Below are 26,638 nucleotides of genomic sequence, written 5' to 3'. Positions count from 1 at the left end.
ACCACCAGAGAGACAGATGAACAGAACCCACTAGCCCTGGCAAGCGGCCTGCTGAGGTTGACCCAGTGGGAGTGTGGGGTGTATGGGAAGGGGTGGCCAAAACAGGAGATGGCTCCATTTCCTATACGCTCAGCACAGGTCGCAATGCTGAGACAATAGGGACAATAAATAAGTCCAAAGGGCCCTCCCCGCTATCATACATGAGGAAAAGGGAGGCAAAAATCGAGTTAAAAATCTTTTGGCCGTTACCTAGACGATTGATAGCATATCCTTTCCTGTCTTTAAACCACAGCCACAGAACCTGGGGGGGTGCCTGTTGTTGACTTGCTCCCCTGTGGGAGAAGGCGGGGTGCTATGCAGACCGACCCATGAAGGGGAGGGTGTGACACTTTCCCCTGGTGCCCCCAGGAGTGTGGGATCGCTGTGGAAGCCGCCAGTAGAGGGCAGCACACACACAACCGCTGTCCTCAAGAACTGGTAAAACATGCAATATCTATTTATTCAGAGGCATTGACCTCTTTTCCCTTAGATTGTCAAATAAAAAAGTGACATCAGCCAACACAACAATAGCTGTCTGATTGAATGAATCAAAATTATACCTAGTTTTTGGCAGATCGTCAAAACCCATATTTTGGGGTATACTGCAGAATTCTGGTAATTGGTCTGTGTGTGCCATGAGATGAAAAGGTTGAATGTCGCTGCTCTCGACAGTCACACCTCGGTGTGACTCCTGTCCCTCCATTTCTAACTGCCACCGTAGGCAAATGGCTGGACGTCCCTACGCCTCAGTTTCCTCTTCTCCAAGTTGGAACTCGTGAGGGTACAAACAGCTCAGGACGGGACCCTGAGGGAGCGCCCAAATGGCAGCTTTTATTATTACCTTTCCAAGAAGCATCATTTGGCTGCTTTTAGATGGCAGAGCATGGATTTCTTCAGAAAGCAGGCAAATCCCCATTCTGAAGCCTGTCTGGCAACGGTGGGGCCATGAGACCCACTTGAGTGGCCTTTTGTCCAGCTGCTTGTTTGTATCGGAAGCAGGCAGCGCCCCCTCACCTTTACCTACTGATGTTCCCTGCAACCCGCTGGCCCTGGCACCATTTTATTTTCTTCTTGGGAGGTCAATACCACCCTGATGTGACTTCAAGCTTCCTGTCTTCCTTGGGGCTTAAGTCATGCTAACCTCCCACCCCCGACTGTAGATGTGTAAGGCTGCCCATGTGACAGAGGAAGCTGACCTTTCTGTTCATGAAGCTTACTTCCTCTTGCATTATTGTTACCATAGCAATGGTGCTAGATGTTGACTCCCTTTGAAAACACTCCCTTCTGCAAAAGGGGTGTGTGTGCACACGCATGTGTGTATATGCACATATGTGTGAGTATGTGTTGCATGAAGGTATGTACAAGCTTCCTTGAAACTGAATGGTCAAGGGACCCTGTTTCCATTCAGAACATGCTGTTATTCACTGAGAAGACAAAGCAATGGACCTTTCCATGTTGGGGAAATCTAGAATGTGTGTCCCCAGGAACAGCCCGTTTTCCATCCTCAACCATCACAACACCTGGGCCTGTGGGGAGTATGTGCTGCCCAGAGTGGGGGCATTTTCAAGGTCCTGTTTCAGTGCGTGTTTACAGGAGCCCTAGAGCTGAAGGGGAGGAGATTCAGTTCAGGCAACCCCTTGACCGTCAGCCCCACCTGGGCCTAGGAGTTCACAGCCGCCAGCTCGGTCGTGGTCCCGCCACAACTCTCTCGCTGAGGGTAGGCCCTCTGAGATACATGCAAACGCAAACTTCACACAGGGGAACTGGTGGCTAGTGATCACAGATTTGGGTTGGTTCCCGATTCACAACCTCTCCTTAAATGTTCCACCAAAGTGGGTTTTGGATTCGGGATTTTGTAACTGCAATAAAAAGATGAGTTAAGAGAAAACAAACCCACACCTCGAAAGGACCTGTGTGGGGTTAATGAACCACACACTCATCACGCAAACCTTTATTTATACAAGTCTGGCTGTGTGTTCAAGAAGTCACAGGTGGACTTTTCAGACAAGGTGGTCCCGAGAGCAGAACAGCCCTCCTCGGGTCTGAAGAGCTTCTTTTGGAGACTTTCAGGGGTCATTTTGATCGTGTGTAATTTTGCCTAATAAACAGATTTTAGAAACTGACACAAAAAGATTGGGCTTTGTGGTAGTTAATGGAGAGGCAAGGCCTGGGGCCCAGGACCTGCCAGTATGTGGTGTGGGCAGAAGCCCGGCCCTGGTCAGGATGCCCCCTCCCCCCCCCACACCCTCACCCAGGGGCCCAGGGCTGCACCACTGAATCCTCAGTGTCTCCACCTGCCCTTGCTCAGCACAGTGACACTGGAGATTGCAACCAGCGGGTTTCTGGGGATGTGGAAACCTCCCTCCTCAGTTTCTACTGGCACTGGGCTCTGAGAACGCCGAAGGCGCTGGGCCACCTCTCTTGATTTGCCCAGATTTTCTTACTTAAGGAAAAGCAAAATCCAGCCCTTAAACCACCACCACCCTCACTCGCTCTCTCTCCCCACCTTCCTGCCCTCTATACTTCTGTCTTTTCTATCTTATTTATTTCTGCTCTTTCTCTCTCCTGTCTGTTTCTCTCCGGTCCCTTTCTCTGTCTCTGATTTTTCGTATGTGTACCAATGCCTTTTCCTGCCTTCTTCTTCTGCACTGCCCTCTCCCACCGTCCCCACCAGCTCTCTCTTCCTCTCTATACCCATTTATTTCTGAGTGTATCTCCTCTCCTCTCTGCCATCAGCTTCTCTCTGACTCCCACACATTCTCCCAGGCTACCCAGCAATTCCCCTGTCCCATCCTGTCCCTATGGGGGTGTGGGGCAGAAGGGGGGCAGCAGCAGGTAGGAGGAGGCACTTCAGGCTGAAAGACCTCACCACCAGTGTACTTGTAATTCTTTAACTCCGTGAGAGCTCCTGTTTTTCATATTCAAATTACAGCCTCCTCACCCTCTCCCCTGAGGTCCTCCCTCCTGCAGGTGGAGTAGCCCAAGTTCAAGCAGGCTGTCTTGCATGTTACATGTGGATTTCATAAAAAGCCTCTTGGGCACCCGTTTAGCCGACTGGATAAAGATTCTTGAACAGCGTGTTTTCTCCTGTAATTACATCTCAACAATGGCCAATTATATTGTTCCTTGATTGCAAGTCAATTCATAATGCTTATTTTTGTGCTCCCTAGCCTGGATCGCAACTTTCAATATATTTAAGACTTTAATCACACAATGGGTGGTGAGGAAAGACAGGCCCCTCTGGTGAAGGGAATGGAGACAGCAGCAGAGTTGAGGGCTGCCCTTCTCTTTGTTGTATGTGTTTTGTTTTTTAACTGGAGAGTCTTGGTTGTGCTTAGAGACTTGACAGGAGGCAGCAGTTGACAGGTGGATGGGGGAGCAGGACCAGCGTGGAGAACCCAGAAGATGGGACCTGGGGGTTGGAGTTCATAGGGCACAGAGGGAGCCAGCCCTCCACCTGGAGGACAGATGGGACCGGGAGAGGGGCAGCCAGTAGGCCCTGGCTGTGCTGCCTGCCTAGGAGACCTGCATTCCTGTCTCTCCGCCCCTCGGGACAGGCAGCAAGGCCCAGATTCCTCATTTCTGACTATTCATAGCTGATACCCAGGGACCACACTTCCAGCAGTGACAGGGCAGAGAGCTGGGAGTGGGAAATGGACCACAGACAATAAATCTTCATTGCTGAAAAGGCTTGCATCTGTCTGAGCACAGTCCTGACTTGCCCAAAGGGAAGAAGCCTCGTTCTGATTTTCTGAGGCCCACTGAGAAAGCCCCGCAGGCGCAGGGCTGCCCCCTTTCGAACCCCTCCTCCTGGGAGGGGCTGTGGAGCCCCCCCCGCCCCACCCCCGTCTGTCTGTTGCGCCAGAGCCCACAGAGCACACACCAGCATGAAATGCATTTATTGGAAAGTGGGAGTCGGGCAAGTGTCAGGAAGAATGGAAAGCGAGGGAAACTACCTTTCTGCTTTTAGAAAAGGGATTATCAGTTGCTAATTCAAAAATTGGAGAGTAATGAAAACTACATCCCAATAATTTTCATAATAATTATAGTCTTTCACTTTACCCTTGAATGTTTTTCTGGCAATGTCTGATTCAATTACTCCGGTTAATGTTATTATGCTATTTCAGTGTTTTCCTATGAGACTGGAGTCTAGGACCAACTTGCTGGTAAATCTTATCCTGAGGGAGCTTGTGGGCTGCTGTTTACAGGCAGATGCAAGTAAGGAGCCCCTGACCTGATTTAGCTGGATTAGCAATTGTCACTCAGGGAGGAGTATGCATGCACACACACACACACACACACACACACGTGTGCGTGTGCACACGCGCGCACCCTGCTGGGGCACCTGACAGTGCCTGGACCCATTTTTGGTTGCACCACCTAGGGTGGTGCTACTGGCATCTGCTGGGTAGAGGCCAGGGCTGCTACTCAACATCTCGCAGTGCACAGGGCAGCCCCTACCCAACAAGTCATTGTCCAGCCTGACATGTCTAGAGTGTTGAGGTTGGGCAACCCTAAGTTAGATTTAAAAATACAGTCAGGGTAAAAAGAAGCCTTGGATAGAACACTTCTGATTATAAGTGATACCAACTCTAAGTAGTTTAGACAAGGCAACTTTTATACTGGCAGAAATATTATTCAGCCAGAGACTAGTCTACTGTAACCAAAAGGCCCCTGAAAGAGCGACGTTTATTTCTTTGATCTTGTTCTTTTTAATGATGTGCACTGCAAAAAGGTTCATTTCTTGACTCATTTTGTCTGTGTTCATTATAAAAATAAGCATGTTGCTTATTATGTGTCAAGCATTCACCAAAGCAGTTATAATCTCACTTAGTCATCATGATAGTCCTAAGAAGGCAGGTGCTATAATTGTTCTCATTTTGCAGATGAGGAAATCGAGAAGAGAGGTTAAGTGACTGGCCCATGGTCACACAGCCAATAGGTGATAGAGCTTGAAGTGGTGTTGAACATGAGTCACTTTCCCTGGTTTGTCTATCAGTGTGCAAGAGTGTCATTGGGCCACCTCTCTCCCCGCACAGACTTCCATTATGTTAGTCCACCCCGGGACTGGAGCCCAGGTGGGACAGAGAATAATTTTCCTCCCCACCGCCCACCTTCATCAGGTCTGATTCCGAAGGGAGTGAGTTTCATTCACCACTCCTCCCTGTGGGACTCAGATGTTCTCAAAAACTCCATAGGCCACATCTGGAAAGAAATACATGGGTGTGCTGATGGGAACCACAGTCGGGCCAGTGGGGTCTGTTTGAAACAAAACTCAGTGGTACAGACACATATGATGGCTTTACAGCAGTTTCTTCTAAGACACTGAGATTTAAATATGAATTAGAAGCTGTAAGTCAATTCCGTGTATGAATATGTACAAATCCCTTGTAATGAAAGCAGAAGGTTTCTCTTGTCCTTATTTGTACCAGGCTGTTAGCATCAGGAGCCTAACCAAGTGTGTCAATTTTCCTGCAGCTCAGGAGATTAAAGATGCGCTTCCCCTAGTTAGGAGGGAGGAGGGCTTGTTCTCCGGCAGCTCCAGGGGAGTCTGCCTTGTTTCTGCATTAACCCGCACAGTACCCCCACCCAAACTGGGGAAAAGGAGGCTGCTCCGAGTGGCTTAGTCAAAGGCTTCGAAAGAGACAAGGCTCTCGTAGCTGTTCCTCCAGACCCCTGGTGCCATTCAAAGAGGGCACCTCATTGTCGGATGACTGCCTTTGCTCCTGTGGGAGCCAGGAAGCAGTAGGTGCTGGGAGGCCGGCAAGTGGTACCCAGACTCATGGGTGAAAGGTGCAGCCCAGCTGCGCCCTACATGTTGATGGGCTCAACATCACCTTCCCTAAATCCACACCACTGAACGCAGAGTCACCTTGGGAAATGACCCAGCAATTCCACTCCCAGCTCTCTACCCAGGAGAGTGAAAGCTTAGGTTCGTGCAAAAACTTGTACATGTACGTTCACCGCAGCACTATGCACAGTAGCTAACCTAGAAATAACGTGTATCTAGCTCCATAGAAGAATGGGTAAACAACGTGTGGTCAGCCCATACGATGGAATGCTACTCACCCGTAAAAGGAACATAGCACAGACACATACACACACTACAACGTGGATGAGCCTTGCAAAGAGTATGCTAAGTGAACAGCAAATCCACAGAGACAGACGGCAGATTCGTGGTGGTAAGGGGTTGGGAGGGGTAGAGAAATGGACGACTGCTTAATGGGTATGGGATTTACTTTTGAGGCAGTGAAAGAAATGACTCCCCAGAGACAGCCCTGTGCTTTCACTGGCAAATGTACCCTGTGGGCCTACTCAGCAGCCGCATGAGCTCCTTGGCCACGGCGCTGTAAGAATTCTCAAGGTTCCCCAGCAGTGGCATCTTCGGCGCTTCCCACACCAGGTCTTCACCTGTTAGGGTTCAGCACAAGCTGGTGTGGACCACAAAGATCTTCCTAACGTTCAATCACAGCACTAGGCAGGGGCCTCAGCACTCGCCTCACCCACTTGTTCTCAGCCCTGGCTGGTCATTAGAATCATCTGTGGGAGTTTTCAGACACCCAAATGCCTGGGCCCCACCCAAGAAAATCTCTGAATATGGGGCCCTAAATCATGAGTTGTTTTGAAGATTTTCAAGTGATCCTAATGTGTTGTCACATCAGGAACTTCTGCTCTAGCCTGATACCCTACATCTGACTTAGATACGTGACCTGGGCCTCGGAGAAGTTACAGAATTTATCAGGAATTTACCCACGACTTAGCGGTAGATCAGAACTTGCCCCGTTTCATTGAATTTTCCACTCCGGTAAATTTGCAGAATAGCATAAACCAAATGCCAAAGTCTTTAGAACAGACCACGCTATTGTTCCTAAAAAATGTCCTACTTCATCCAAAATCGGATGTTTGTGGTTGAATGCATATCTGTACAGAAAATCTCTTTGCTTCTCAAAATTAAACTGTCTCCAATTATCTCATCAGCTGTACAAATGTGTTTTGGCTTTTCTTTCATTTTTTCTAAAAACAGAAGCTCAACTGAAGAAGAGATGCTAATGTGAGATAAAATAAAGTGGCCCCGCCTGGCATTTAGAGGGGGAGAAATGGAGGCATATTTGCTCCGTGGCTCTTATTTTTCTCTCATCATCTAATGTAATATTTATTTCATCAGTCCCTAAGGCACTGATTTCCAAACTTCTTTTAAGCAGCGAAACTTTTGTTTTCAACAGAATCTGAGGCAGGAAATCTAATATACTAAGCAGATAGAATGTAATTACAGATTCCTCCAGCAGGTTGAGACTTTACTGTTTAGAGGGAAAACACGTGATGCATGGTGGGACCTCTGTGCCCCTCTCACGCACTCTAGTTCCCAGACACATAGCTGCAGCGCCGCTGCCCGGCTGCATTAACTGCCCGTCAGTCTTTGGTGGGTTATGTGTTTTCATTTCATTTTGCACAAAAGCAAAACATGTGCTGTTATTTGAGATTCATCTTCCTGAAAACTCACTTTTTTTAGTTTTGCAAACGTGTGCATCTGTGTTTGGCAGATTTGAGGAGCTTTAGCAGGCAAGGTCAGACAGAGGAAGAATACAGTCATTGGAAAGTGGCCAGTGGGCCCCCAGACAGCAAGTGATTGGCCGGCATCCTCCTCAGCAGTCATGGGCCCGGCATACCCTAGGTGTCTGCAGCCAGCACACAGAAACCGCTCATGGGAAATAAACCAGCACAGAGGAGCATGCACTGAAAGGGAAAGGGGGAAGTTTCTGCCAGACCAGGCAGTGAATATTGGTTCCCTCTCTTTCCTGCTAGCCCATCTCCTACAGGGAGCTATAGCGCCAGGAAGCCAGGAGAGACCTGGTCTTTCTTCTCATTGGAGTGGGACCACAGAGGGTGGCCCTCCAGGAACATGATCCTCCTTCTAGCCTGGGGCTGCCCTGGGTGGGTGAGTCACAGGGCCTAGGGGACATTTTTATTGGTTCTCCTGGATCAAGAATCACATTGTCTGGGTATCAATGAATCTTGGGGAGTGCTCTCACTCACGAGTATGGTTCTTTGTATTTGAGCTGCTACCCCTTATTATTGTTGAACTGTCTCCACATTTGGCTTTGCATTTCTTTGCCTGTTTATTGATGGTGGGTGGCTTAAAGCATTCAACTGGGAAGTTCAACTGGAGAAGTCCAATAGACCCCTGTGTAATGGTCCTTTACCACGGCCAGTAGGTACTGTCTCTCTCCATAACAGAGGCAACATGCAAATACTTTTACCAAAGCATCTGACACAAAAGAAAAATACAACAATTGTCAGAGGGAGAAATTAATGTTCATTGGATCAAAAAGAAACTTTCATTATATTTTCTTAGAAAGAGTCTTTATCTTTCAGGAATGCACACAGAAATGTTTGCAGATGTACTGATATGCCTGGGATTTGCTCCACTTCATACGAAGATGGGGAGATGTGGGGGCACAGATGAGACACACAGGGACAGGAGCTGAAGCTCTCTGAGGCCTGATGGGGGCTGCTGGGGTCCATCATTCTGCCTGCCTTTTGAAGTATTTGAGATTTTCCGTAGCAAGATGTAAAGGAAGAAAATAAAAGTATATTTGAGGAAACATCTATGGAACCCAAAGCATCGTGAGAAGGACCACATACACTTGCTGAGAACGGCAGGCAGCCCTCTGACCTGTTTTCCCCAGGGCTCCATCAGTTCCAAGGGGCAGAAACCTGCTCCAGGTGGCTGGACTGAACAAAGGCGAAGTGATCGGCAGGCACGGAGCCTCCAACAGAGAAGAAGCACCGGGACCTTGTGGGTGTGGGTATGGGAGCAGAGATCAAGAAAGGGCACTTCCTAATCCGTCCTTTGTCCTTCGTACCTCAAGGTCTCTCTTCAGTTTGTCTTTCAGCGACTCCACTCTTTTGCTCCTCTGTGCCCACTGTATTTATCTGATAATTCATCAGTGTCCAAATGGCAAAAATGGCCACCCCAAGTCCAACTACTCAGAAACTTTGTGTTTAAGAACTCTTCATTCTCTGATTGTAGCCTCTATTTCTCTGAGCTCAAAAGGTCAGAGGAACCATCTGGTTCTTCCTGAAACAACCAATGGGTTGGTCTCCTGGGTCCAATCAACTCTGACCAAAGAAGTTAGGATCACATGATACAAAATTAGCTCCTGTTAGTACTCTATTCAGGAGCAGCTTGGGGAGGTCATAGTTCCTTCAAAATGTTTCATAGGTTATGCAGGCACCCTGAACTACATTTATTCAGAACCTTTCAGGATTTTTAGAAAAAGAAGACCCTCATCAATCACCTAGAAATTCTATCATCTCTGCCACTGGAACTACAATTTGCCTCACTTTTCTTTTTCTCAGTGACAATAGAGAAGACCCGGTCCTGATGTTCATCATGAGACTCGCACACGCACGTGCACTATTGTCTTCCCCGCATAGGCTTTTATTCTCCAGATAAAATTATCCTAAAACATAATGTCTACTTATAATGCTCTCACTTTACGAAAGTCTGGTGTTGGGTGTCTGGGGGGACCCCTGAGTGCACGGCAGGGCAGGGCATGTCCCAGGCTGCCTCTGCCCGGAAGGGCAGGAATGCCCACGGTTGCTGGAAGCTCGAGCTCTGGCATCTGACTTAGGTTTTCACTGTATGAGCTGTCGTCTCCCATGAGTGTTGAAAAGCAAAGTTTTGATACCTCCCCTCATCTTCAATGAGAATGGAGCACTTAGGAAGTTGTAAATAAATGGAGGAAAAGTAAAAGATGTTCACCAGTGTCTGGGACCATGACGGTCTGATGGATTCCTGAATGTCCTCCTCCCAGCTTTGTCCACCAGTCACCGTGGGGTCCAGCTACAGTGTCCCACTGGGACGTGGATGTAGGAGGACTCAGTAGGTGCCGGGCATCTTCACGGAGGGCTGGTGAGCAGACCGGGTTCAGCCAAGCAACTTCAGAGTGTCTTAGAGGGCTCTGCTGCTAATCACTGCTTAAACATAAGGCTGCATTAACTTGCCAACTGAACTTTACTTGGAATTCTGTACATTTATTAAAATTTTATTTAAATATATATGTTATGTACACCTGACATATATAGTTACAGGTTTCATATCTTTACATAATTTTATAGTTTTTATTTTAGTGACTTTATTGGGGTGACATTGGTTAATAACATTAAATGGGTTTCAGGTGTACAGTTCTATAATAGATCATCTGTACACTGCATTGTGTGTTCACCACCCAAAGTCAACAGTGACTTTCTGTCACTATTTACCCCCTGCCTTACCCTCTTCTACCTCCACCAACCCACTTTCCTTCTGGCAATCACCTCATTTTATATTTTTAAAGATTTTATATTATATGTAATATTACATATAAAGTAAACATAAGCACTAAGTATAAGTGGAATAAAAATATTCTCCTATATTTTATTGCTTTCTCTAAAAGCTTTATTATTTAACCTTTCATGTTTCAAGTATGGGATGAGGTAGGGGTAAGGTTTCATTATTTTTTCCACATGAATATTCAACTAATCCCGCACTACTTACTGAAATGACCATTAGCTGGAACCTAAATTATGTCTAAATATAACAGCCTCCCTAATTAGCCACAGGTGCGACCTTGGAGGATGGAGGCAGTGGAGAAATGATAGAAAACAAACTGTCTGGAGATGTCACAGGCAATCAAAACATGTGATGAAACGGGGTGGCCGGGAGGGAGTGCATCAGTCTACAAAGCTGTAAGCACTGAGGGAGGGAGCAGTGTTCTTATTTAGTGCCGTGTGTCTGCTGTGCCTGGTGGATGCCCCAGCATGCAATAGATGCGGGATGAATAGTTATTAAACTGAGTTCTTGCGTCTTTCTATCCAGGGTGAACTCTAATCATAGAAGGAAACCAGGTATCTAACGCAGCTTCTACCCTTCTATATGTGGGTGCTACATTAACATCAAATGCCTTGGCAATGAAGGGCCTGTTGTTAGAGCAAGACAAGAATATGCAAATATGTGTGTCAGGTGTGCATAAACAAAAAGAAAAGAGCTTCTTCCACACCACTCCAGAGAAATAAGATGCTACGTATACAACTACATTGTAAGGCAGACTAAGGAGAACGGAAAGAATCACAGGTGTTTAAACCATATCCTCCAATTTGTTTCTAAGAATTTCACATGACACATCATGAAATCCATCATCATTGTTATCATTATCACTAACAAATATGTATTTCCTACCCTATGCCAGTCAATGTGCCAAGGTCCTTGAAAGTATTATTTATATCAATCACAGTTTCCATCCATTAGGCTATTGGCTAGAGACAGGTTTTCCCCAAAATCTGTATCCTTTACATAAATATAGGCTCATAAAAGTGTTTACAAGTTAAATTTCTGATGATATCTCCCTCACTCTTTTATCCTCACAAATAGAAACTTGTTTATAAAACTTTCTGGAAACTTGTCTAGCTTTTAATATTCCAGAGCCAGGGTCCAGATGACTGCATCCCAGATTTTCAAGTTCAACGTCAGTTCTCCACAAAACCTCAGGGCTGGCAGCTCATGAACCTGGACTCCATTCATCAAGCATTCAAGCTTGCATGTGTCCAGTCCCATAAAGCCATTCACTTCACTTCCTCCCCACAATCAGCTTTCTAGCCTGCTAGTCATTATTTTTGTCTTAAGCTAAAGACCAGCTCTCTGCTCTCTGGGAAAGAGTATTCATTCTTAGGGTATGATAAAAGGCAGGTCCCTCTTCCCCTGGTGATGGGCGGCCTCTGTGGCAAGACCAGGCAGGCTCTTCATGAACATCCGTTACAAAGCTCACCCCACCTTGTCAAAGAAAGAGGATGGAATAACTCAATTCTGAATTTAGAGGAGAGAGCTAATGAGCCTCAGTGCATCCCAAGCCAATTGCCCACACACATTAGGACCCTTTACATCTATTATTTGATTTGCCACACAGTTTAACAGAAAAGTAACTTTATCTATTTTTCCCAGTTAGAGGAAGTAATGTTACAATAAATATTTGCTCCTTCTCTGGTGTGGTAAATTAATGTCTGTCTATTGTTTTTAAATCATGAAGTGAGCATTGCTATAGAAATATAAAATGATACTATTTCATTTTAATCTATTTAATTTTCCATTCCTGAATTACATAATGGGGTTAAAACACTGAATAGAATTAATACAATGAGTATTTAATTAAGCAATAATGAGTTTCTAAATGGGTGCTCAAGGAGACTGGCTTTGTAGTTTATGCAAGAATCAGATAATGGTCTTAATAAAGACTATAATAATTGTGTTGAATATTTTCTATATTTAAAAGTTTTTTCTGAATTCTCTCAGGAGTAGATTTAACCATAATCCAGTTCCTTGATGAGACTCCACCTTTCTTTCGAAGTAGATTCCAAATGTCTTTCCATGGCCCCCAAGCCCCTGCATAATCTGCCTCTGTCCTCTTCCAGAGCCCACGAGCCAACAGTTCTCCTCCCTTCTCCCTCCCCTGTGCTCCTGCCACGACCACCTGCCAGCTGCTGCATGAATGCACCATAGTCCTCTGCCACTGGCCTTTGCACCTGCTGTTCCTCATGCCAGGAATTCAGCCTCACTCCCACTCACTGCCTCCGCCTCTTCTGTCGGTTCCCAGGGAGCTCTTCCCTGATGACCCTCCCCAGTCTGGGTCAGGTACCCGCCTCCTCCCATCACCTCCCTAAGATACTGGCTCTCCGGGAGCTACATGTTGTTTCTGTCCTAGCACTGAACGCATTTTTATAGTTATGCACACAGTATGCCTGGTTTTTACTAGTATGCCCCTAGAAGATACTACTATATCACACCTGGCCTGCAGAAGCCGTCTCACCAAATATGCATTGTCCAGCTGCCTGGGAGATGGGTGGATGGATGGTGAGTGAATGATGGATGGGTGGATGGTGGATAGGTAGACGGTAGGCAAACGTGTGCACATTTCTACATGACTACATCTGAGGACACATTAGGGCCACAGTACAAACTTTAAGAATTCCTAGAACAACCCCATCTTCTCATTTCTCTTGCATTTATTTGTTCACACACTAAAAAGGCCTTCAGGGTTAGCCCCTCTGGTGGGTGCTGTGACCACGAAAAACAGGGTTCTTGGGTCAAGCTGCATAAACTTGTCTTACTTAGACATGGCCTACACATTAATCACATTAATTTTACAGTTCATTCACTTACACAGTCATTCATTCATCTATCCATTCATCCGTCCATCCAGCAGATTTCCACGTGGCTAGCACTGTGCTATGTACTGGGGGTCGGGACTGAATTATCCATCAGTACTATAGACACCATGTCTAGGGTTCTAGCATCAACTTTGAAAGAATTTTTAAGGTCAAGTAAAGTTTTGATTATTTCCTCACATCAGGGAAAAAATGAAATTTTTAAAGCCCATGAAAACGTATTATGGTAGAAGGATCCAACAAAGGCAAGCATGCCTAAGGTCCACAAAAGTCACGGTACAGCCCTGTGGAGATGTCCTGGAGAACAAGAGAGATGCGTCCATTCCCAGCCTTTCTGGAACATTCAAGGAAGTGGCAGAATCAGGCGTCAGTCAGAGGACCAGTCCCTCTTAGTCTGACTCCTGCATGGTTTTATCTTTTCATATTAATTTCCTCTCAGCTCTCACTTTTGATGCCAGGTTCTATTTCCTGTATTTAAGACTCATCATTTATCCAACAAATACCTACTGAGACCCTTCTACATACCTAGAATCATGTGTGGGGCTAGAGAGAAAGCCACGTGCAAGACAAATGCACACAGAACCTCCAGCTTCCTCAAATCACAATCTATTCTTTTTCTTTATAGATTTTATTTATTTATTTTTAGAGAGCAGGGAAGGGAAGGAAGGGGGAAAGTGAGGGAGAGGAACGTCAATGTGAGAGAGAAACATCAATCAGTTGCCTCTCCTACATACCCTGACTGGGAACCAAACTCGCAACTCAGCCATGTGCCCTCATTGGGAATCGAACCTGCAACCTTTTGCTTTGCAGAATGATGCCCAGCCAACTGAGCCACACCAGTCAGGGTTCATGGTTTGTTCTTATAGTGCCTTCATCTTAGCAATCTGACACTCACCTGCTTTGACAAAGCAATGTCTCACCTAAATATTCGATGTAACATTTCTACCTGACTGGTGGTTCCCAGCATCCTCCAGTCTTAGCACTGCCCAGCCCAAGTAGTTGTCCACCTGGTGTCCTAATGCACAAGTGTCAGAAGAACTACAAGAACTGGTTATGAGCTGTGGTCTGCTGTGATCAGCAGGGACAGGGAACTAGTCCTTTGGGTCTAGACCACAGCAGGGGGTGAGGGACTGGCATAAGGAATGTGGCTCCCGAGTGGGCATGAGCAATAGACTATGTTGAAAGCAGAGATTACTGGAATCCAGGAAACTTGGATCTGACCTTTGGTTCACTGAACAGCTTTGGATAAACCTCTTCTTTTCTTCCCTTTCTGTACCTATATCTTTGTCTGCAATCCGAAAGGAATAGACAGCACATGCGCCACCATGTCCTGCTCCTGGACACATGGCAGGCAGCAGTAGATGGTACAGCCCTCCTTCCTGCAGGCCCCTCAACACCAATACACAAGGCTGGCTCTTCTTCCATTGATGGCTCCTGGCCATCCTTGAACTTGGACTCAAACATGCTTCTCACCCCAAGCTTCATATTACAATTATGCCTGCAGGTTAAGAAAATGCTAAATCCCAGGCCTTACCCAAGACCAACTGAATGGCAATAGGACCATAGAATCCAGGTTTTTGGTTGTTGAGAGGTTTTTTAAGTGTTTTTTAAAAGCCTGGAAAGATTCTAATGTGCAGGCAGGGCTGAGAACTGCCGGTCTAGACTTCCAGCTTGGGGATTCTATGACTTTCTGGAGGAGGAGGGAAAGACACAAGATAGGACTTACTTAACTAAGAACCAGAGGAAGTGGGCCCAAATAATTGCCTGCTGGAGCTGCACCTGTGTGACAGGACCCTCCCCGGCCCTCCCTCTGCCCGCAGCTTTCCATCTGGTCGGTGTGCTCTAAGAATTCCCAGCCCCCCTTGTAAAGAAAGGGAACAAGCAGCCAGGTTCACCCGAGGTGCAAGAGACAAATTAGTTCCCGGCCCCTCTCCACCCCCAAATCATCAAGATTAAGGCCTATGATGAATGATTTGCAAGTCAATTAATCAGCCACTGCTTTTGAAACCTCATTTCTCAAATTGCTTCTCTTTGAACACAAGGGCTTTTTGACATCATCTTACTATCTCTAGATTCACTTTCTTACTAATTGAAATTCCAAGATATTGCTTCTTGTCAGCTTATTGGTATTACTTGTTTGTGAAATATTTGCAAATGGATTACTATTCACCTGCACTGTGTCAGAGGTAAGCACCAAAACAATACTTTATGCTTCCATCTAAAAGAATGTGTTAATAATAGCTTGTGAAGTTCTCTATCTATGGGAAAGCCAATTTTTCATTTATTGATTTATTTTTACCGCACCTACTTGCAACAAGTATTTGAGATGTATTACAAGAAAAGCACAGGTACAACAAGGCCTCAAACACTTGATTTATGTTTCCTTAGAAGATAGCTTTTTAAAGTCACACTCCCTGAGTGCAAGGGATGGCAAGGATGAGCCTGGCTTTCCTCACTGGAGGACATGGTGCGACTGAGCAGAGGCTCTGGATCACACCATGGGGCTTCCGCTCCAGTCCCTGCACTGATGAGCCATGGCATTTTGGTCCTCGGGTCTCCCTGTTGTTTCGGGAGGTGAGGCTGCAGGAACACAGGCAGCAAGTCTGTGTGACGGCTCAAACTCAACGGAAGTTTGCTGCTCACTCATCAACAGTTCAGGCAGGTGTTCCTGGCCACCAGGCTGCTCCCCTCCATGTTGTGACTCAGGGACCCACACTTCTGCCCCCTCGTGGCTCAACCCTCCCCTGGGTCCTTGTGGCTGTCTGTCTTCAGGCAGACAGGAGAAGGGCACGGGGAAGAGGCCCCCTGTTCTCCATCACAGTCTTCCTGTCATTAGTCATCATGAAATGAGATGATATGGTAACGCACCCAATACCAGGCATATGGTTAAAAGTTCTGTAAATGGTCTTTCTGATGGGGTTTTTTTTCCAAAATAGTGATAGTACCTGTCTTCTTTGCTTGCAGTTTCAAGCCACAGTCGAGGAAGGAGCTGTGGGAGTTATCGTCAACTTGACAGTGGAAGACAAGGACGACCCCACCACAGGCGCATGGAGGGCCGCCTACACCATCATCAATGGGAACCCTGGCCAGAGCTTCGAAATCCACACCAACCCGCAAACCAACGAGGGGATGCTCTCTGTGGTCAAGGTGAGGGGACTCCCAGTGGCTCCTGCCTCCACATTGTGCGCTCTGAGGGCCAACATGGAGCGGGGGTGGCGGGGGCTCGCGGTCATGCCTCGTGGGGAGTCAGAGACTAGTCAGCCCTGGTCTGTCCCTCTTCCTGGGACTAAAAAGAAAGAGGTTCATGGCTTACAGGTGTATCCTCACAGTCACAAACCAACCTGTGTTACATGTTCCAGAAATCTCAGACTTAATGTGTTATCTAAAAAATCCCAACTCCATGTGTTTGACCATGAATTATCAAAGATACGCAAAAAATGGAATACGTGAAGGTTTTTTAGAGATCTATGCTCCAAACGGGCATTATTACATTTCTTCTTCATCTTTCTCGGCAGAGTCTCAGTTACTCTCTTAGAAGCAAGAGATAATCATGCCCACGGGCTGGGTCTTGGTGCGAACATCACCTCTGGTGAGCACCGCTGCCCTTCCTGCCGACCCTCCCTGACTGCAGGTGGATGAGGGGGAAATGTGATCATGAATGTCAAGGCCTGGGCTCCAGCACGTGCTCCGGAAATGCTGGGTGGGAGGGAGGTGGTGGCCAAACATACTGGCATCTCGGTGTCCTAGAAGAAGCATTGTCACACACCCCTCTCTGGGAAGTTCTGGAGAGAGCTCCCGCCAGACCAGGACATTCACTGGAACAGCTTCTTCTCCAGTGGGTGAAGCCATTTGCCTCGAAAGCTGGGAGTAACTGTACTAATAGTAATTGTAGCCGTGGACAAAGCAGGAACATTGCCACCTGCCCCCGTCTGCCCTTGGCCAGGATACCTACCTAACTATGTGTTCTGTGCCTCTGTTTCCCCATCTGTAAACTGAGGGTGATAATACCACCCACCTCTTGGGACTGTTGTGAGGAGTTCACGAGCTAACATGTAAAGTCATTTAGAACAATGGTGGGCATTTGAGCCTGTGCACTGAGGCTGCTGTAACCCATGACCACAAACTTGGTGACTTAAGAAAACATTGTTAATGTTTTAATGACTTTAAAAAATGTATTCTTATACTTTGGGGGGCCCAAGCTCCAGAATCAGTTTCGCAGGGCTCACGTGGCAGGACTGGTTGCTCCTGGAGGCTGTACAGGAGGACCCGTTTCCTCACCGTCTCCGGCTTCTGTGGCCACCTGCCTTGGTTGGCTCATAGCCCCTTCCTGTATCTTCAGAGCCAGCAGCACAGCATCTTTATATATCTCTCTAACTCTGACCTTCTGCTTCCATCATCGCATCTAGTTCTTCCTTTGACTTTCCTGCCTCCTTCTCTTAAGGGCTTTTGTGATGATACTGGGGTAATCCAGGGCCATCTCCCCACCACAAGGTCCTTAGCTTAGTCACATCGGCAAAGACCCTTTTGCCATGTGAGGTTGCATATTCACAGGTTTGTGGGACTAGAATGGTAGGCAGATTTGGGGGGTCATTACTCAGGCTAGCACTGGGGCCCTATCAACAACTACACCCACAAAGTTCACAACACCCCGGGGGCAGAAGCCATTAGGAAGAGAGGTCTCACAGAGCTTCCAGCTTGCTCCAGAGTGTGAGGGCCCTGGGTTTCTCCCAAGCCTGACCCTTTCAGTACCTCATCCAAAATGAACCTCAGATATTTGCCCGGAAAGATCAGCCTCTGGGTCTTCCCAATTCTTCTTCCCAAACGACACAGGCAAAGGCCGAATTGTTCAGAGACCCCGACACTGCTCTCCTGCACCCACCACTGCAGTTCCAAAGCTGCAAATGTCGTAAAAGAACTCAGCCACCAACCATCTTGCACAGCTAGCCCTGGATCTGTGAGAGCTGTCAGGCAGTTTCCAGGCCCACAAAGACAAAGTGTGGGTAAATACACCCCTCCTGCATGGTGGAGGAGCACAGTTCTCCCAGCATGGGTTTCGGTTTGCACAGTGCTATGCTGAATGTCAGCATGTAGAAGAATCGCCTAGAATATTAGTAAAGATGCAGGCCGCACCACACCACACCTGCTGAATAGAGTGTGAGGAGAGATGCCCAGGTGATGCTAGAGTTCACAGGGAATAGCCTTGGGGATGAGCACTGCCACCAGACGAAAAGTTTCCACCTGCAGACTCCTGGAGAGGAGGTGCTCACGGAGCCTGGTACTTTGCCTGGGCTTCAATTTTTCTAGTGAGTGGGCCTTCTGTGCTTCACAATTAGGATGCAGACTCCCCTCCCCTCATCTGCCTGCCACGTGAATCCCTATAAAAGCCCTGAGCCCTTCCTGCTTCTCAGCACACCAGAGTAGGAGCCCCAGAACAGCCTTGTAGAGGCAGGCCTGGCCCCGCTCCCCGTGCTCTCCACTTTGCCAGCAACCTAGTGCACCCATGAGGAATACTTTCAACCGCAGGTAACAGACTACCAGGCTGATAGTGACTTAAATAATAAAGATAATTTAATGATCTTCATAACTAGATGAAGGTAGGGCAGTCTAGGATTCGCTGGCAACTCAATGTGTCAGAGAGACAGCAAGGGGCAATGAAGATGCTTCTGGCTTTTTCCTCGTGAAATAAAATGGCTGCCAAAGCCCCAGGTATCACATCTTCCCAGTGCTGCAGGGCAAAATAGGAAGCAAAGAGGTAACCAGGCAAGTGAGAAAGACAGACAGACAGACAAAGGTAGAGGGGAAAAGTGCTGGCTCTTGTGTGCACCTATCCTCTCATTAGAGAAGAAAATATCTTCTTTTGTGGGTCACCTAGATAGTTTTCCATGACATGTCATTAGCCAGGTAGCACATGTCCACCCTTAGCCTCAAGGAAAGCCTTTGCAGTAAGAGGTGGACGAGGGAGAAGCAGGGTAGGTATGGCCTTGGGGCAGCCGGTGCCTGTAGTCCACCCTAATCAGTCAGCAGCCAGTGCACTGAGAAACGAGAGGAAGTCTCGGGCTGTGTGTCTTGCCGGGGAGTCCTGCCTTCCTATGTGAGCAAACCCTGCCGGTTCTGGAAAATGAGCACCTGCTTCCTCTTCGAAACCCTGTGGTCAGAAACTCCCTTAGCTGTTTTGTAACCCTGTTTCAAAATGTCAGAGTTACTCTTTCAGCAGAATATAACCCACCCCGCACCTTAAGTCTGTTTTCTCTTTTGTCCTCAGAGGAGACGCAGGCATCAAGAGAGCAGGCATCCCTGGCCCCCAATCCTGTCAGACTTAAAAATCACTCTTGGACTCCTTCCAAATCCTCCCTCTTCTAGACAGCACACCCCAGCTCCCTCAGCCTCCCCGTGTGGCCCCGCTGTTCCAGCCTGTAAGAGGCCACACCCTCTTTTGGCACTTGGTGAAATATTCGTTGAATTGAACCTCTGTAACTTTATTTTCAATCTCCTGCCATCCCTCCCACAGAGACCCTGCACCAGACAAGTCATACCAATAGGGTCAGAGACCTAAGACTACAGAGGGCTTCTTGATCCCACAGGACCCAGGGCAGGTCAGAGGGGGCTGGAGCAGAAACCGGATGTTTTACCAGCCCCAGGTAGATGGCCCGGGGCACCATACGACCGGAACTGTTGCCCACCTCGGTATGCAAATGGAAGTGAACAGGAGAGAGGTTCTGCTCTCCGGAAAAGCCAGTCCCTCGCTGTGTGGCTCCCTCCCTCTCTCGGTGCCATTGTTCACAGCGCGGTTACTCTGCAGCCAGCGCTCTGTTCAGGGAATGCGGGCCTGGGAACGAACACGAAAAGCCAGGCAGGAGGGCAGGGGCTCCCCAGCTACTTTGATTCCACATTCTTCCTTCTCACAATCTCAGCAGCTTGTTATTGTATCAGACTCTAGACCAGCCTCTGCCTGAAACACATTCAACGTGTGTCGCCTCCTCTAATCTTCACAACAGTCTTTTGTCATAGGACTTTATTTATGGGAAGGCTGAGGGTCCGGGAGGTGCAGGGATTGCCTATGGTTTTACAGGTTCTATAGTTATTCATGTCAGGGCCAGGACTTGACCTTGACCCCCCTTGTATTCGGGAGTGAAGATAGTGCTTTCACCTAAGTCCATTGTTTCCACATGAATAGCAGCTCAAGGCTGAGCAGAAGACTGGGTCACAGTCAGAATCAAGTGCAGAAACCCCACCCAGTGTGACCAGCAGTTTACTATGTCAACAGGGCCACCCATTCACTGGCCTGGAGAGCAGGACCATCCAGCATTGCGTTGGACTGTCCCAGACGTGGCTGGGTCTGGTTTCACTGCCCCTGCCCAGTGTGTGTCCAGAGAGGCCCCCAAGTTATGGCAATGGTTTAAAATGCCCCCATATGTTTTTAAATGCCCTCAGGTGGGAAAGAGCCCAGCAGCTTCCCTCCACACGTCTCAGCCTTCCAAACTCTTTTCCCTCCATGACCTCCTCCTGGGAAACATGCACCTGAGCCAGGAGGTCCCGTACTTTGGTCCTGTGGCGTCCCCAGTGCTTACAGTGCCTGGCCAATGAGCGGGAAACACTAGAGATGAGGCCTTGGTTTGCCCTTCCCGTTGGATCTCTCACAGCGACAGAGGCAGGGACACCACGAAGCTGACGAAGCTGAGGCTTCCCAGTCTCTCATCCACCTGAGCCCCATTGGGTGCTGGAGTTGTGGGGTCACGGGTTACAGGCGGGAAGCCTTTTAATGTCAGGTTGCCAGTGAGTGGCCGGAAGAGATCTTAGAAGGGAGGCCCCGGATCCCTGTATCTGTATGTTTCATGCACTTTTTCTTGAAGAGCACCCCCAAACTGCATAAAACTTCGCCCACAAAACCTGGACCCATCCCTAAACATCCACCTGTGCTCGTGGGATGTCAGGGGGACTTGATGCAAAAAGCTTTCGCGGCACACACGTGTGCTGAGCCCCCCTCTCTGCATTCCAGCCTCTGGACTATGAGATCTCAGCCTTTCACACCCTGCTGATCAAAGTGGAAAACGAGGACCCGCTGGTACCCGATGTCTCCTACGGCCCCAGCTCCACAGCGACCGTCCACATTACTGTCCTGGATGTCAACGAGGGTCCGGTTTTCTACCCCAACCCCATGATGGTGACCCGGAAGGAGAACATCTCTGTGGGCAGCACGCTGCTGACGGTGAACGCCACGGACCCGGATTCCCTGCAGCACCAAACCGTCAGGTGGGTGAGCGGCGGCACAAGTCGCTTTTCTAAGGCTGGTTGTTGGGAGCAAACTACCGTTAAATTAAACTTGTTAATGATCTGGGTGGGAGATACATGTCGTAAGAGTTGGCGGCAAAAGGCACCGGGGGACAGGGCTTGCTAAATTCGGACACTGCCCCTGCACCTGATTCCCAGCAGCAGATCAGCCTAGGAGGAAAGTGACTTCAGGCTGTGTCCCCAAATGGCCAGAGATGTCTGTCAGTACTAAGCACTGTCGCCAAAGAAAGAGAAAAAGGAGCCACCATCAATGGCCCCGTGAATCTCAGACACTTGGCCTGCTTAATTGTAACCACAACTTTGTGAGAAAGGCATTGGCTAACTCCATGTACAGATAAAGGTTTTAGGAATTCAGAGAGGTTCAGTTCTTGCTCAAGACTGCCCAGCTTAGTAGCAGAGGAATCTGGATGAAAACAAGACAAATCTGCAAAGTCTGTGCTCTGCTAAGTTCTATGGACTCCGAACTGTCAGGGGGAAGGGAAGATGTTGCCTAGTATTTAGGAATGGACTGTCAGGGTTTGGTTTTCGGCTGATGAATGGCAGGCCAAAAAAAATCTTTGCCTTGGCCAGGTGGCTAAGTTTGTTGACACACCACCCTGTACCCCAAAAAGTTGTGGGTTTGATTCCTGGTCGGGAAACACACCTAGGTTTCGCGTTCCATCCCCAGTCGGGAAGTGTACGGGAGGTAACCAAACTCTCTCTCTCTCCCCTCTGTCTTCCTATCTCTCTAAAATCAATAGACATAACCTCAGTTAAGGGTTTAAAAATAAAGTCTTCAATAATTTCTGTCTTCCTTTAAGCTCTGTCCAGTGTTCAGATCGAAGGTATTTCATAATGAGGCTTAATTAAATGATTATTATCCCCAGTGCATCTAATGCTACTGAAAACAAGGTGCCCTCGTCGGTACATGGTTCACAGTAAACAATCAGCATGCAGGTCCAAATGCGTGCTTATCTCTGCAAAAGAAAGTTATTAATCTTTCCCTTCCAAAATCTAATCTTCTCATCTGAGGTACAGACAGAGATAATCAAGTATTAGGCACACTTTTAATAAACATGTGTCTTATTTTCCCGATTTGAAACACCTGAAAATGCGCCACTGTCTCCACATCAGCCCCTCAACCATGGAGCAAGCTGGCAGGCAAGCTGCGGAGGTTATTTTCCAATCCCAAAAGGGGATGTTTAAACATTTTTATTGAATTTATTGGGGTGACATTGGTTAATGATATTATATAGGTTTCAAGTGTACAACTCTATAATACATCATCTGCATATCGTATTGTGTGTTCCCCATCCAAGGCTGTCCCTTTCTGTCACCATTTATCCAATTAAAAACATTTTTGAGCCCTGGCTGGTGTAGCTCAGTGGATTGAGCGCAGGCCTATGAACCAGACAATCACGGTTCAATTCCCAGTCAGGGCACATTCCTGGGTTGCAGGCCAGTTCCCAGCAGGGGATGCACAAGAAGCAACCATGCATTGATGTTTCTCTTCCTCTCTCCTTCCCTTCCCCTCTAAAGATAAATAAATGAAATATTTAAAAAAACATTTTTAATTTTTCAAGGAACCTCTATACTGTCTTGCACAGTGGCTGCACCAGTCTGCATTCCCACCAACAGTGCACGAAGGTTCCTTTTTCTCCACATCCTCGCCGGCACTTGTTGTTTGTTGATTTATTGATGACAGCCATCATGACAGGTGTGAGGTAGTATCTCATTGTGGTTGTAATTTGCATCTCTCTGATGATTAGTGACACTGAGTATCTTTCCATCTGTCTCTGGGCCCTCTGCATGTCCTCTTTGGAGAAGTGTCTGTTCAGGTCCTTTCCCCATTTTTTAATTGGATTGTAGGGGTTTTTTTAGTTGTTTAAGTTCTTTATAAATTTTGGCTATTGACCCCTTATCAGAAGTACTATATCATTGGTGAATATGTTCTCCCCTTCAGTGGACTGTCTTTTAACTTTGTCGATGGTTTCCTCTGCCGTGCAAAAGCTTTGTACAGTGATGTAATCCCATTCGTTTATTTTTTCCTTTTGTGTCCATTGCCTGAGGAGATACATCAAAACAAATATTGCTTTATGAAATGTTCAAGATTTTACTGCCTTTGTTTTCTTCTAGGATTTTTATGGTTTCAAGTCATGCATTGAAGTCTTTAATCCATTTTGAGTTTATTCTTGTGTGTGGTGTAAAAAGGAGGTCTAATTTCATTCCTTTTGCACATATGTGTCTAATGTTCCTAGCTCTATTTATTGAACATTCTGTCTTTACACCAAAAGGGGATTTATTTTTACAAAACTTTCCAAAGTACTAGATGAACTAGATAAAGGTGCAAAATAATATTAAACCCTATAATAATGTGATCTGAAATAGCCAATCTTTGCTTTTCCATTTCTTTTTTCCTTCCTTCCCTTCTTGATATCGGGTAAAGGAACCATGCAACTTAAACCTCAAAGGAAAACTTTCTGTAAGTAATTAGATAAGGAAATCTGTAGCTTAACAAACTGTATGGTAGTTGGACAAATTTTTGGTGTCTTGGTTAGTGCTTAGCTGTCATTTTGGACTTCAACAGTAGAAGCTGAGAGAGAGAGGGAGAAAATGAACTGAAATGGGGTTGGTATTGCTGGACCTGGGACTCGGCCACAGCTGCGTAACTTGGAAGGTTGCCAGGCACGAAAGAGTTACTGTGATGGGAAGGGGCAGGTGCAAGTGTCGGGGAAGAGAGGTCCCACTATGGTGGGACAGGTGGGTGGACAGGTGGGTCTGTTGGAGTTATCTAAGACCAGCTTTGGCTGACTTGGGCAAAGGGAGAATGTGTTGGAAGATTCCACAGACAGTTTATAGAACTGGAGAATGTGTTTAGAACCAGGCCTGAGATTGCACAGGGCGTCGCCAAGTCTCTAGGTAATGGGACTTATAGGCTGACACAGCAGGATCTCACAGGAAATTGAACCACCTCCAGCCATTTCCCAGGGTCTCTCTGGCCAGGTTCACATGTCCGGCAGTGAGTCTGCTTTGTCTGAGCAGGAGTCCTGAGCTGCCTGACTCAGAACAACTTGGGGTCAACAGAGATGGTGTTCGGAGCTGTGGCTGCCCCCACCTTGGGCAGCTGATTGAGAGGGGGAAGGAAATCCTGTCTGGCAGTGGGGGGTGGTGCTTGGAGCATAGTAACAGGACACAGAAAGCAGTCTCAGCAAACTGAGTCAGGGGACAGAGTTCATCCTAGAGAGCAAGGGGGTGACCGGTAAGAGCCAAGACACTGGGGGACATCAAGGATGGGATCTGAGACACAGAAAACAAAGACCTAGTTACTGGAGGTAGGGTACGAGGGTTCCCATTCTGTCATGGGAGGAATGTCAGTGGCACCTGCTGTGTGAGACAAGGTCAGAGGTACAATTTGTGAAGTACGTGAGGTGAGGCTTTCGGGAAAAGCAGGAATGTAGAAAGCTCTGAAGAGTTTCGTGTTTCTACGGTTGGTCGTCACAGGTATGAGCCCCAGTCAGGCACAAGTCGCCAGAACCCATCTCAGAGTGACTTATGCCAAGAAGTTACATGGGTCACAGCCAGTTGACCCATGTAACTGAAAAGTCCATGGGGACTAGGGCATGCAGTGTGAGAATTCAGGCTCTCAGGACACACTCTTCCTCCGCCTCTCAGATCTGCTCTTCCCTGGGTCAGCTTTATTTTCAGCCATATCTGGGTGGACACACTTCCTGGGTCCTACCAGCAGAAAGAGACCCTCCACAGCCAGTAGTACTAGCCCTGGGACCTGCTCTGCATCTCATGAAGCCAACTCTAACACATGCCCATCTCAACCAGGCAGAATAGGAGGGTGGGATGTGCCCATGTGCTGGGCCTGGTCCATGAGCGTGAGAGAGAGAGAGAGAGAGAGAGAGAGAGAGAGGGAGGGGGAGAGACATTTCTCTCTCTGGCCTCACTCCCCAGATACATTCCTTCCTGCTGGGCTCCAGAGTTGCCAGAAGTGACCCTTTCTCAGCTTGGCACTGAGTGGCCCTCTCCTCCCATCCCTCTTCCCTCCCCACTCCTCCCCGCCCCTCCACTCTTCGTCTCCTGGTGCTGGTTCTGAGCTCATCAAAAGCAGGGATAACATCACTGACAGGTTGCGCTATTGTCACAGGGACTCTTCTGGAAGAAAAGGCTCATTAATTACTTGCCGCCTTTGATCCTGTGCACTGAGAAGCACTGCCCCTGGGGCGCTGTGTGCGCAGGGGCTGAGCCGGGCTGCAGGGAGGGCCAGGCCTGAACCCGTTCTCTAATAATCTGCACTTGGCTCCCCAGGATTCTTGGAAAAACGTGACAGCCTTGGGAGTGGTGTTGTTACTGTCACAGAATTAGTGATTCTTCAGGGAGCAGACGTTGAAAGAGGGAAGAACTTGACACTGAGAACTCTTATTGTTATCACAAAGAGAGCTCAGAGTTTAGCGGACAAAGGCGCACACACAAAGATGCTGTCTGGCCGTCTGGCCCTGATGGACCTGAATCGGAGCAATAGCACTGCCCGGGTGCTGCGGTGGCGCAGGTTAGCACGGGTGTCCCTGTCTGCCCGTGATTCTGTATATGTCCACACACCTTTACTGTGTCTCTCTCTGTGCCTGTTTTTCTGGATATATCCTTTGCTCTCTCTATTTCTTCTGTCTCCTTCTCTGTCTGTCTCCCTCTGCCGTTCCTCCCTCCCCCTCTCTGTCTCTGTTTGCACCTTCTCCCTCCAGGTTCATCTCACTCTCTGTCTCTTGGCCATCTGTTCTTCTCTGTCTCTGGCTCTCTCCCCCTCTCTCCCTTTCTCTACTTCCCTACACCCAGGCTTTTCCTCTCCTTTTGCTGCCTCCTCCTCCTCCTGCACCTCCTCCTCCACTTCTTCTCCCCACTCCCTCTCTGCCCTTCGTCTTCTTCTTTCTGTCCCTGTCTCTCTCTCCCACGTACCCCATCTCTATTTATTTTTCCAGCTCTAGCTCATTCCAAGACATTCTGTGACTCAGCTCCAATAACCCCATTTCATTTCAAATGACTAACCAGGCACTCAAGGCTTTTTAGCACAGTTAGAAATTCCGCACCTGACCGAGATCCTGCCAGCCCGATTCTGGTCTAAAATGGAAAA

At 47.7% G+C, this 26,638-nt stretch overlaps 1 protein-coding gene across 1 annotated transcript in view; it reads left to right on the top strand.

Moving 5' to 3' along the window:
- The window catches only part of CDH13 (cadherin 13), a 1,051,180-nt gene that overhangs the window by 930,264 nt on the left and 94,278 nt on the right, over positions 1–26,638 (top strand). The window contains exons 9-10 of the mRNA XM_037040313.1: positions 16,204–16,386; positions 21,236–21,489. Of these exons, the coding sequence (XP_036896208.1) occupies positions 16,204–16,386; positions 21,236–21,489 (437 nt within the window). The remainder of the gene's footprint in view (positions 1–16,203; positions 16,387–21,235; positions 21,490–26,638) is intronic.

This window comes from Sturnira hondurensis, unplaced genomic scaffold (assembly GCF_014824575.4).
Source record: "Sturnira hondurensis isolate 20B ecotype Veracruz unplaced genomic scaffold, ASM1482457v3 Scaffold0002597, whole genome shotgun sequence".
Taxonomy (NCBI): domain Eukaryota; kingdom Metazoa; phylum Chordata; class Mammalia; order Chiroptera; family Phyllostomidae; genus Sturnira; species Sturnira hondurensis.
The sequence above is the reverse complement of the archived record's forward strand: the minus strand, read 5'-3'. Positions and strand labels throughout refer to the sequence as shown.